Source organism: Drosophila yakuba, chromosome X (genome assembly GCF_016746365.2).
Source record: "Drosophila yakuba strain Tai18E2 chromosome X, Prin_Dyak_Tai18E2_2.1, whole genome shotgun sequence".
In the NCBI taxonomy this organism is placed as follows: Eukaryota; Metazoa; Arthropoda; class Insecta; order Diptera; family Drosophilidae; genus Drosophila; species Drosophila yakuba.
The window spans coordinates 16,447,343-16,460,346 of NC_052526.2; the positions used below are offsets into that span (position 1 = coordinate 16,447,343).

Consider the following 13,004-nt stretch of genomic DNA (forward strand, 5'->3'; position numbering starts at 1 on the left):
TTCGCAGTTCGCAGTTCGCAGTCCGCAGGAAAAAGGAAAAAGGAAAAGGACACGCTCCGACTGTGTTGATTGCTTTGACAAGACCGCAAATAAAGCAGTAAATAACTGGCAAGTGGGTGGCTCGGGTGGCTCGGGTGGCTTGGGTGGATTCCGGGTGACATCGGACCTGGTTACATTGCGCATACGCCGCGTGGTCGAAAGGAGCGACTGGAACAGTAGATCCACTTGCGGCTTTCGTGGGAATCCCTCTAAGTGCACAGTTCTTATTTTAAGGGTAAATGTTATATTTGGAAATAACTAAGTTATAATTTAAATAGTATTATAATTAGTATATTCTATTGACTGAGCTATTGGCATGCTGGAGGTGCTGATTCAGCCCACTGTGCACGGTGTCCTCGCCGCAAGCAAATCCAATTAATTTCATAGCGCCTAAAAACTTTAAGCGCAAGCGTCGAAGCACAGCGAACGCAGCCTCCTTGTGGCGCCCCCAAACCCCCATTGCCACCCTTCCCCTGCCACCCTGCCCCCTGGCCCCCCGCCCAGCGGTTGAAACTGTTGAACTGCCAGGATTCGTGGGTCGTCAGCTTCCGTTTCCGTTTGAACGAGTGCCCGTCTATTTATTTGCAAATGCAACGCGTCCAATTTGACAGTTGTCGCTGGCTGTTGCGAGAGTCATCCAGTCAATCCCAATCCCAATTCGCAGCCAGCAACCAGCAACCAGCATCTAGAATCCAGAATCCAGAAGCCAGAAGGCAAACCCACCCATCCTCCCCATCCTGCAGTGAAGCGGAAAGTGTGAAGGCCTGTAACGAGGCATATTGCGATTGGATTTGTGTAAATTTATTTATGTTAATTAGTTTCAATTTGATTTAATTTGCGCGGCGAGGCGAACTGAAAGGGAAGACCACGGGGGCCAGGCAATTAAAAGCACGTTAAAAACGCATTTAGCCAGCTATATACTGACATATATACATATATACATATGTATTTATGAATTTGTTTGCCTGATGCGGGGTGGCTACATCTTGGGACCCGTTTAGGCCGAAAACGAAAACGAAATCGGCTAATGACAGCCGCATCAATCCGCTGCGCTAACAAAGCGTTGAAGAAATCACTTTACCAGCGGCGTCCCATAAAACGCAGCTCGCCGGCTGAGAAATGGATACCGAATTCCGAAAAGGAACCGCGCCTCTTGGACTCCAGTTCCAGTTGCAGTTCCTCGATCCCAGTGCTCAGTGCCTAGTGCCCACTGCCCAGTTACCAGTTGGCAGTTGGCAGTGACCAGTTCCCCAAAATGACAACGAGACATGCGAGCAAATGAAATCAAATCAAACCAAATGACTTGGCCGGCTCCTTCGACGAAAACTCTAATTTGTTGATAATTTGCGACCGCAGCTGAGCCTGAATACTGAACACTGAACACTGAATGCTGGATGCTGGATGCGGGATATGGGATACTGAGTGGGATTCGGACTTTGGGTATACATATATCAGAGGTGCGCTGACCGCCAACGATGCCCCACGGGTGACTCTCGGGATCTGAGATCTGGCCAAGTGCCATGCGAGTAGGATGCTATATGTTCTGGCTGATCGGCCGGCGGCTGGGCAAACTGGCCAAGCGCTACTTCCGATGACTGGCCAAAATGAAATCGAAACTGGCCACAAAAGGGAACTATAGAATGAGAAGTACCTAGCAAATGTGAAGAGTATCTAAGCATTGCATTACGAATTTTTATTCAATTTGTAAAACCTCTTCAAATAGGTAAAGGTACCAGCTATCATAATTTCTTTGATTGATTTGAATAATACATATACTTCAAGAGACTCGTATGATTATAAATAAAATTCTATTAAAGCAATTGATATTACTATGCATTAATCTATTATATTTAATTATTTAATATGTAATTACATATTTTTGTGGAACAACATATACCCCTTGCATACATTTTTCCAGGGTAACAATACTCCTCGAATCGAAAGAAGAGGGGAGGGGTGGGGTTTAAAAAGCCAGAAAAAGATGAAGATCGGTGCTGTTCGGATTTATGGCGCACAGCGCCAACTGCCAATTTAAAGACAATTTGGCCAAGAGGCGCGATTTCAGCTAAATTGCAACACAAATGCAAACAATTAGGAGCTCTTTTTCTGGCCACAACGGTGCAGTTGCATCGATGGAAGGAAGGTCACAAGACGAACGGCAACCCGTTGATCCCGGCGAGATCCCACCGATGACAGATGATCTTTCACTACCCACCAAATATCGCCCCAGTTGAGCGTCGAAATTAATTGGTTTTTAACGCGGGGCGACGATGGCCAAAGTATGGAGTATGGAGTATGAGATGGTTTGCTGGCTTGGATGCCCCGGAATGCGTACAACAGAAGCAGGAATGGATTAAGGTCGAAGGAGCTGGCTGAGAGAACACCCACGGTTCTACCATTTGTTTAATCATAATCAATTTGTGATTAGTTGAATAATTAATACGTACCTACATACCGAAGATATTTTAAATGATTAAGTTTTATACTGCTACAAATAGCCAGTAGCTGATTGCATTACCACCAAAAACTGGCCAACATCTGTTGGTAATCCCCTTCGATTCAGTCCTTCGATTATGTCCTTCGATTGATTTAAGCCCAGTGCGAAGCATGTGTGATTAGCAGCGATCTAATTGGATCAACTCCGGCCAATTCCTACCAATTCCAGCCAGGATATCTGCGACGAGGAGCGGAGTTGGCTGGATGGTTTGCCACCCTCTCGTCCGTCCAAAAAGGGTTGGCCGTGGAAAATTGCTAATGTGATTGCACTAATGGCTCGAATTATAGACGCATTAGGGTAAATTAAAATCCTCCACTCGATTGAGAGGCTTGTGTCCACTGGGGGGCGGTAATGAAGTTGTAGTAGAGTAGTGGCGCACTAACAATGCCCATTGTTGGTTGGTCAGGTGCAAATGTTGCATGTTTTTCTATCGCTCTCATTTTTTTTTTACCCAAACCTCACCTCCGCCGCTTTTCCAGCTCGTTTTTCCAGCTTGCTTTTATTGAAATAATAAGTGGCAGGGGTCGGGGGAGTTTTCCCGTCAGCAAGTACGAGCCAAAACAGCTGTCAGCATTTTTGTCCGTTCGGCTAAAAAGGAAAACCCTAATGTGGCCCATGGCGTTGACAACGGGGTGGAGCTGAAAATGGTGGGGTTTTCCACGGACATTCGGGGATGGTGATTAGGGAATGGGAAATGGGGAAGGGGGAAGGGGGATTGCCCCCTGCTAAGTGACAATTATTCGTGCTAGTTGTCGGTTTGGTTCTCCAAAGTATTGGTTACGTTACGCGATTGGTTAGCGTTAAGTGGACGCCAATCGCATTTGCTGATCGGAGCAGCGTAATTTCCGCCTAATTATGTTGACCTAATGATTTTGAAAACTACTCATGCTGATTTTTAAAAAGGTTTTCAAATTGCAGGCACATGTTTTAAAAACGAAACTGTTTATTTTATAAAGGAAATTAAGCCAAAATAACACGACTTATGCAGCAGTTGTATATTTGGTCAATATTGTTTATACAACTTAATAAGTTTGATATAGGTTTTTGATATAACTTTTTGACAGATTTACAAATATAATTTTCGGATCAATTTTTGCATTTTTTACCTTGTATAAAAACCATCATAAAATTATGCAAAATAGATCAAAAATATAATAATTATAAGTGAGAACGCCAATCGATTAGAAGATTAATTACTAACTCAACATGATATGGAATTCCATCATTAGGTTAATATTATTTTGAATTTTATGATGATTATTTTGGGACGAAAAATCAAAAAGCTTACTTGTGGCAAAAATGTAATATTTTTACAGGTTATTTTCTTTTTATAATAACTTGACTAAATTTTATTAAGCAGCTAAAACAAGAGCAACAATCTTTCCAACTTTCGCTTCAAGAATATATATATCTGATAGACCTAATAATACATTTGCCCAAGAACATAATACCACACTCACCTTTTCCCCACTCAAGTGGGCCCCCCTTCAACTCCATTCCAACTCCATTCCAACTCCATTCTGTGGACAGCCCCCGGAAGTGGGGGGCATGGTTTTAATGGACGCATTTATACCAAAATATTATTTCATATGTTGACACTCGCACGTAATTAGGACGGCGGTTCATGGTTGATTGACTTTGACTTTGAGTGACATGTGGTCATGTAGGCAAGGGGGGGGGCAAGGGGGCGGTGGGCGTGGGCCAGTGGCCTAATTAAAAATCAATCGCTGAGCGTCTAATTAGGGTCCTTTCATTCACCGCCGCCTTCGAAGAGGGGCGGCAATTAAGGGGCCATAATACCACCCCCCATCTTTGGGCCACGTGTCCTGGCGGAAAAAAAGAGAAAAGCGTTTGTAGAGTGTTTATATGTGTATACGATGATATTTATTTATGCCTTGTCCAACGAATTATGCGCTTCAGTTGCATAAAAAGGCAACACGTGCCGACCTCTGACCCCTCGCCGTCGTTGGTGACACATTTTCAAAACTCTATGACTGAATGAGTCTGCAGTGAGCGGAAAATGGATTTCTAATATTTTCCACACAAAAAATCAACGAACATATTACGGCGAGTAATCAAAAAACAAGAAGTAAAAAAAAAAATTTATATATATATATATATATAAATGTTGGAAAAACAGTGGGAAAAAAATGAAAAAAGGAAGCTTAAAATATGCTGGCTGGCGGCCACAACTTTTCCCGCAGGACGTCCGGGCTTAAAAGTTGAGAAAAATGAAACTTTTATGAGCGCATCTCCTTGGGTTTTCTTAGATTCTCACTCGCATACATATATAATATATATGGAGCAATTTTCTTTTCGATTAAATGCTTGAGCAGGCACAGCGGACAGGCAAAATGGCGCGCATAAAGTGCCGCAAAGTGCTCAGAACTCCATCCGGACCGCACTCCCTGCTCCACTCCACTCCACTCCTCCGCCTGCCTGGTCCAAGTCCTAGTCATCCTCCCATCCGAGATGCTCCTCCTACGCCTGCTTGCGTCGCTTGGCGGCTCCCTCCGGTGGCAGTCCGCTGTCGAACTCGGACATGTTCAGCGCCCTCGATTTGCCCAGGCTCTTCATGAAGCTGCTGCGACCCACTCCGCCGCCCATGAAGCCACCCTTGGATGGCGGCCCTCCCGGCTTCTGGTGCTGGTTCTGGGCTCCTCCGTCCCGCTGCTGCAGCTGCCGCACCTCCCCGCTGACCGTCGTCGTGAAGCGCCGCTTGGCCCGCTTCTGCGCCTGGATCTTCTCGGGATCTCTGCAAAGGATTGAAGTGATAAGTTTAATACAGGAGTTTAATTCATTGCCTTACAACTAACTAGCTAATTATATATAAGCAACTTTTAAAGTGGAAATCCTATTTGGAAAAGGTTTCAGTTTAAAGATCTTTAGAATCTTGATCTTCATGTGACCATAGCTCAATCTGCTAACTAAAATCCTATTTCTTTATTACAATTCTAATACAATTATTGGTAAATTAATGAGAACCTATGTATCCAAATTCATTATATATACCTTTCGGTGTAGGTCAGTCGGTTGGTGGGCGGGGCCGCCTTGGGGGCGGCGTGCTGGGCGGCGAACTTGGAGGGCGCCTCCTTGAGGGCGAAGCTCTTGGCGAAGTGGCCCATGTGGGCGATGCGCACGTTGAAGATGGGCTTCAGCTCCTTGGGAAACGTCGAGTAGAACTTCATCCAGGACACAAAGGCTGCGGGCGAGGAAGAGCAGAGGGAAGAGGGAGGAGATGTTAATGTTAATGCCTTTAGAATTAATTGATGTCTTGGCTTAAGTGCCGAGCGATGTGTGTGTGTGAGTGTGTGAGTGTGTGAGTGTGTGCATGTTGTGTGTGAGCCGCATTCATTACAAAATAAATTTGTTAAAATGACAAATGAGCAGTGTCAGCAAAGGATTTCACATCACAACCACAATAGAGACCCGGGCATTGTGCTCACCGGAATAACCAAGCCACACACAAGCACACACACACAATCACACACATGCACACACACATGAGGAGTAGAGTATGTGGTGCGGGAACAAAGTGTACACACGCTTGTGGTTCGCTGTTGTGGGCATGTCCTTGCTAATTACGCAGCACTTATGCCAGGCAATTCCAAATTATACAACAATGATATCAAATTACCAACGGAGCAGCAGAGCAGCGGAGCAGCCACTCAGGAACCCGCAATTGTTACCCCGATAAGCATCTCGCCACTCGGCGGACTGGGATATGTAAATGCGATCCGATCCTTTCTGTTCCAATGTGATGCGATGTGAAATGAGAAATGCAATGCAAATGCAAATGCCCAAAGAACGACACTTTCCAAACGAAACGAAACGAAAGCAGACAGATGCGAGTGCGAGTTGCGGGGCAAGACGAGTCCTTTTTAAGGATACGTCAAGGATTCGCGGAGAGTAATGAGTAACAGCAGAAAGCGAATACAGCTTTGTCTTCATATCAATAATAAGTAATATGAAGATGAATATTTTATATACATATGTATAAATATATGGTAATAGATCAGAATAACTAATTGTCAAACGATGCTTGTTTCTATTTCCTATCGTTTAACATTAAAAAGGGGTAAATAACCACGTTTATCAGATGGTGCTGCTATAGGCTTTCACCTACTTTATCTGACTAAGCTTTAGATTAAATATATATTGGGGGTTTATAACAAAGCTTCTGTGTCAGCAGCACTCATCACATAGCAAGCCGCTAAATTAGCTTTAATAAACTACTCGCCCTTCCGCTGCCAGGAGTTCGTAATTGACTACCGAAGAGCCGCACATCCCGGCCACACACACCGAATCCTCCAGCCGCAGGACGAGGGCAGGATGACTCCCAGGGCGAACTCCAGATCCCAGAAAAACAGGAAGCACTGATGGCGGCCAGGAATGAGCAGGGGAGTAGCAAACCGAGAAGCAGAGATGGATGCAAAGACGTTCCTGCCCCGGCAATTAACTCGCAGCAGTGCTATCTGCATCCCGCTTTTCAGTTCAGTTCAGTGTGTCCTTTTTTTTTGGGGAGCAAAGCAGCAAAGGACCAAAGCAGCAAAGGACCAAGGCAGCAAAGGACCAAAGTCTCGAAGTCAAGCCCTGGGCTTTCTGGTTCTGGCTTAATTGCCGCAAATGCGATTACGGCCAAGTGGCAGACATTAGGCAAACAAAAAGTATGACGGCAGCGGATGTTTAGAGACGTCTGCCAGCCGGAAGTGGCGAATAAAATAAATGTCATTCCTTTTGCGGGGACACAAGTTCTACGGAGTTGGGGGAGGGAGGGAGAGGGTGAGCGGGTGAGCGGCATCCACCGCAGAAGCCGCACAAAATGGCTTTTTATATGCCATTGTCTCGGTGGTTTTTGGTTTTCTCTTTGTTTTTTGTTTTTTTTGGTTTCGGGTGTGCGAGTGGGTGTGTGTACCTCCTCCGGATTTTGTGGTGGTTTCTGCAGCGCGTGTCCATGCGGTTTGTGTAGGCGTGGCAAATTGTTGTGATTGTTTTTCAGTCCATCCATTGCCATTTCATTGCCACTGCCAATTGCCAACCCCCAGGCGAAGGGTTCTCGCTGGGATTCACTAATCGGGGGTGTCGCCCAAAAGCGGGGGGCTTATGGGTCATCAGGGGCTTAGTTTCGAAGGGCATTAGCAGAACTCTTTCCATTCAGCGGGATAATGGCGAACAATGGGCTGCAGCAGGGCAGTGAAAATATGGCATTAAATACGCCAAAAAGTGATTGCAAGTCAAAAGGGGAACTATGAGGATCACAGTGGTTGTCAGCGGATTATCTCCTGCGTTTGAAAAACAGATGTTTTTCGTGGGAGATACATTACATTTGAGGTGGTTTAAACCACCGCATTATCACTTTCATTAACTAAAGAGACTCATAAATAGGGTTCATATATAGAACTTGAGTATATATCAGTGGATAATCGTCTTACCATTCACATTCAGTTGCCATTGTCTTACAACTGCGAAACGCACTGTAGCACGAGCTGCTGAAACTTTAAAAAGCCCAAAGTCTGAAGACAAAAAGTGAATTGCGAGTTGAAAATTGTTTCAATTACCGATGGCAATGCAAGTCGCAGATGTTCTTCCCTCTCTTTCGCAGCTCGCTTGTCTCCGCACAGCCCCCGTCTCTTTCGCACACCACCCAGCACACCCCACCCCACCCACACTTGCCGTCCCTCTCTGGCTGCCTCTCTCTCTCTATCTTAGCTGCTGCTTTGTACAGTTTTGTTCAAGCGTAATACTTTTTAATGGCTTTTTGATTGGACGCAGCAGAGCAGCAGCAGTAGAAAACTGCATCCTCCAGGATCCTCTCCTTTCCCCTCTCTCCTGGCCACTCCGATTCCGGATGTATCGCCCCGTCTCCTTCGCTCCTCCTGGGCTAGTGGCGTCTCTTTCGGGCTTTTTGGCTCTGCTCTGCTCTGCTCTTAAGTTTTGCCAAGTGGCTTCCTGTCTTGACGCTTGACTCGGCGCTTAAGTGCAATTTGCGTTGCCATTTTGACCGACTCTCAACTACATAAAAGTGTGTGTGTGTGTGTGTATTTATATATCCTTCATCCTTTATTTATCTTGCTGTTTTGCCATTGTTTTGCGATATTTCGCTCAGTTTCCGTTTCCTGTTTCGACTCGCAGTCGCAGTCGCCATCTCAGCCATCAAAGGAGTTTCCCCCCATTCGAATTGCCCGCTTTTTTGGGCGCCTTTTCCCCCTTTTTATGATTCATTTTGGATGCCTCCTTTCGTTTCGATTAGAATCGTTTCCACTCCGCCTGCCGCTCGCTTTTATGAGTCCTTTATGTTTCAATCGCAGGAAAATGGGTAAAAACATCGTCTGACTCTGCGACTCAACCCTTCGAACGCGCCTTGGTAACATCTAATTAACTTTTTTTCCAGCCTTTTCAGCGCTGCAATTACATTTTCAGCTGAATAGTGGGCAGATGCACAGCTGCACAGACGTGGCGATACCTAGTAATGCATTCTAAATCAGCCTCAACATTTCTCATCATTCTATATCATCATAGTTTCTATTCTATAGTTTCAATAGTATATCTGTTATTTTAGAAATATTTGAATTAGTTTTTTAATTGTATTGTATTTCATAACTATTATTAAAAACCCCTTGACATAATATACCCCTTTCACTATTTTTAAAGGGTAGCGCCCCCACTCGCGTTTTGAAAAGCAAATAAAATAAAATGGGAAATAAATGAAGGCGGAAAAAAGGATCGGGCGATGAAAGAAGTCGCTGGTGGTCACTTGCCGCGATGACGGATGAAGGTGGTGGCTACCCAGGGGGTGGTGGTGGTGCTGGGCAGTTGGGCGGTTGGGTGGTTGGGTGGTTGGAGGTCTCCGAAGGAGCGCAACTGAACAGAACAGAACAGAACTGAGTAGAGCGAAAGCGGGGGATTCATTTGACACGCAATCGAAATTAACTTCAAATATGAAATAATTTTTGTGTTTTTAACGCGCGCTGCCCCGCTGATGATAACTGCGCCTGGCTGCCCGGCTGGGGGCGGTCAAAGGAGCGGGGCGGGGGGCGTGGTCTTCCAACTTATAATTGGAAAAAGAGGCAAGTGTTTGTGTGCCTGTTTTTTTTGTATTTTTTTTTTGTATTCAGCCAACCGAGTGTTGTAAAAATCGTAATTACAAAGTTAATGTTCTTTGGTGAAAGGATTAAATTGCTAGTTTGTCCAGGGATCAGAGTTGGGGCAATTGGAAAAGTAAGTGCCATGGGAACTCGTCCAATGGCACAGGACTACTTCCTGCACAGGATAACAGGATAGCAAAAGGGTTCTGATGAATACGAAAAATCGGACAGCTTTCTTGTGGCAATGGAACGATTAATTGGTATTGATTGCAGTCGACATTAAAGAGGTGAAAACTCGTTAAAGCGACTCAAAAGGTATACATTCCACACTCAGATTCCTCATAAACCTCAAGAGAACTTTAAATGGGAAATGTTTTATATAGAAAAGGAAACCTACCTTTGCAGGACTTGTCGTGCAGCTCGCGATCATCCTCGAGCAGCGTCTGGAACTTGTGCTGCAGATTGGAGGCCGCCTCCTGCACCGTCCTGGCCTCGTCGTCCTTGGGCAGCAGGGTCTGCAGGTAGGCGTACATGTCGCCCTGCTGGATGCGGATGCGCTTCTTCTCCAGATGCCGCACAAACTGCGCCTCGCTGGGCGCCAGGAAGAGCACCGCCCTGCCCTTTCGTCCCGCACGCGCCGTTCGACCCACGCGGTGCACGAAATCGGCGGTGGTTTGCGGCGGCGTGTACTGCACCACCAGCTTTATGTCGGGCACATCGATGCCGCGACCCACCACATCGGTGGCCAGCAGGACGCAGCTGGCGCAGTCGCGGAAGCCACGGAAAACGCCCTGCCGTTCCGTCTGCGTCATGGAGCCATGTAGTCTGCGCCAAGAAACAAGCAATTAAGCAAATGAACCAAGGATTAGAAGATAGCAAAGCAACTCACTTGAAGAAGCGCAGACCCTGCAGCAAGGGTACGTCGTCATCGTCGTCCGAATCGCTCTTCTCCTGCTCGTCCTCCTCGTCGAGCACTCGCCTGGTCAGCGCCTCGTTCAGCATGTCGTGATGGAAGTTCACCATCTCCGTGGTGCTCATGAACACAATCGCCTTGAACTGCTTGGGACTGGCGTCCACCTCCTTGGCCAGCAGCGATGAGAGGGCCACCAGGCGCAGCTTGGGCGGCACCACCACATAGCTGAGCTGCAGATTCTCGGGAATACTGAGCACACCCGTCACATCCTCCTGGTACTCGCCCAGTCCATCGTCCACCTCTAGCAGCGCTTCTATGCTCTCCTTTTGGTAGCCATCCTTGCCTTTCAGCGCCGCACTCGCCGCCTCATCGCTGTTGTCTATGTAGAGGGGATCCTTTAGAGTCAAACCGGCCAGCTGTTGGACCTGCGAGGTCAGAGTGGCACTCAGCAGCATCCTTTGCAGCTGGGGCAGTTGCTTGTCCTCGCACTCCGCACGCTGCTTGTCAATGGCCTCCACCAATTGCTTGACATCGCGTTCGTAGCCCAGCTCCAGCAGGCGATCTGCCTCGTCCAGTATGAGGAACTGCAGTTTGGTCAGCTTGAAGGAGGCCGTGTGCAGCAGGTGATCCACCAGACGACCAGGTGTGCCAATCAGTATATTAATGCCCTTCCGCAGCCTGGCCTTCTCACTCTTCCTGCTCTCGCCGCCGAGCAAAGAACCCGGCACTATCCACGTGTACGGCTTGACCAGCTTCTGGATGAGTTCGTATGTCTGCATCACCAGCTCCCTGGTGGGCACAATCACCAGCGCCAGCACGCCATCCTTCCGCTGAATCCGCGGCTGCTGTTTCTGCAGCAGTTCCACCAAGGGCAGCGCGTAGGCCAGGGTCTTTCCCGAGCCCGTTTGCGAGCGCACCAGCACATCCTTGCCCTGCAGCACTTCGGGTATGGTCTTCTGCTGCACGCTGGTTAGCTCTCGAATGCTGAGCAGATCCTCCAGGTTCTTCACGGCATGCGGATGCAGTCCCAGGGTGGATATCTTGGAGCCTGTAAAGATGGTCTCCTTCACGGGCTTCACTGCTCTCTGGCCCAGTTGCTTGAGTGCCTCCACGTCGCTCTGGTCGAAGAGGCCAATCTTCTTGGTGCGAAAGCGGTTGGTGGCCGAGCTCTCCTCAGCTTTCTGTGGCTTCTTCGCTGCTTTTTTGCTCGCCTCTCCTGCAGCTGGCGATGCTGCACTGGACTCATCTGGTTCCCCGTCGGATGCAGCGGATTCTTCGCCGGATTCAGCTGACTCCTCACTGTCCGAAGACTGGTGCGGCTTTTTCGGAGCTCCCTCTCCTGACTTCGCCTGCTTCTCTTCTTCGCTGGCTCCTTCCTCCGCTCCTTCCTCTTCCCGCCTCCTTTGCCGCCTCTCCTCCTCCAGTTGGGCCCGGAAAAGATCACCGGGCGTGGGCAACTGGTTGGGATTCTTGGGCTTGCGGTGGCTCTTCAGCGCCCGCGTGATCTGCTCCTCGCTGAGCTTCGTCAGCGGCTTTGCCTGCTGCCTCTGTTTCCTGCCCAACCTTTCGGCTCGTGTGATTTTGGGCTTGGCTTTCTGGACGACCACCGGCTTTGTGGTCACATTCAGCATGAAGTCGTCGCCCAGGACGCTCTTAACAGGTGGTTTCGAGGCGCTGACATTGAACATAAGATCCTCGTTGGATGCATTTGCTTTGGTAGCGGCGGAAGCAGCGGGAACTGTGGATTTGGTGGACGAAACTGAAGGCGTTGGTGGTTTCGTGGCACTGGAGACTGCGGAGGTCGTGGGTGCTGCTTTCAGAGGAGGCGCCCTTCTGCGCACAACGGTTGCCTTCACTTTGGGCTTCCCCGCATTGAACTGAAAGTCGAATTCCTCGGATTTCTGTGCACGTTTTTTGGCCGCTTGCAAAGGCGCTTTCTGAAATTGAATAAACAAAATGTACACAGCACTTGATTAACTCGCCCACTGGCACTCACCTGTTGCTTTATGCGCGCCGACGGCTTTACAGTTACATTCAGCGATATATTATCCACCATTTTGGCACATTTGTTGCTTGAAACCAAAGAAGATGTGCGAATTTTTTGTAAATAAAAACGAATTGAATAAAACGTGCGCGTCTCTTCTTCTTCGCTTGCCACTCACTGCGAGCTGCCAGCTAACAGCTGTTAGCGGGCCAGTGCTGCCCATAGAACAGCGCACAGCGCTGCCAGACGACGGAAATAAGATGGCTGCGCGCGAAGTTTGAATTTTGAAACTTCTTAAGTTGAATTTAGCAAAACGCAAGTGCTAATTATGTTTTATATATCATATTTAATATTTAATATTGTATATTAATATATATCGTATTTGGCAAATTCAGTAACAGGTTCGTATGTTAAAGTAACTTTCTCTAAATATAATGCGCTTGCAACGACTTTCGCAGGCGACATTTGACGACAAAAAAAAAAACA

General features: G+C 47.4%; 1 protein-coding gene across 1 annotated transcript; it reads right to left on the reverse strand.

Moving 5' to 3' along the window:
* Positions 1-4,390: 4,390 nt before the first annotated feature.
* On the reverse strand, positions 4,391-12,690 carry LOC6525679 (probable ATP-dependent RNA helicase CG8611). Its single transcript, XM_002101465.4, has 5 exons — positions 12,531-12,690; positions 10,511-12,471; positions 10,019-10,446; positions 5,549-5,738; positions 4,391-5,291 (listed from the first exon to the last, which is right to left on the reverse strand). Exons 1-5 carry the CDS (start codon positions 12,588-12,590, stop codon positions 5,018-5,020), a joined length of 2,913 nt encoding a protein of 970 aa, XP_002101501.1. The 5' UTR covers positions 12,591-12,690; the 3' UTR covers positions 4,391-5,017.
* Positions 12,691-13,004: the final 314 nt, after the last annotated feature.

What these genes read in the sequence shown, in the direction of transcription:
- LOC6525679 (XM_002101465.4), bottom strand. Translation starts at nt 12,590, where the DNA reads ATGGTGGATAATATATCGCTGAATGTAACTGTAAAGCCGTCGGCGCGC. An exon ending in GCACGACAAGTCCTGCAAAG is followed by an intron (nt 5,739 to 10,018) that starts GTAGGTTTCCTT and finishes CCTCGCCCGCAG; the next exon opens with CCTTTGTGTCCTGGATGAAG. An exon ending in CGACTGACCTACACCGAAAG is followed by an intron (nt 5,292 to 5,548) that starts GTATATATAATG and finishes AATCCTTTGCAG; the next exon opens with AGATCCCGAGAAGATCCAGG.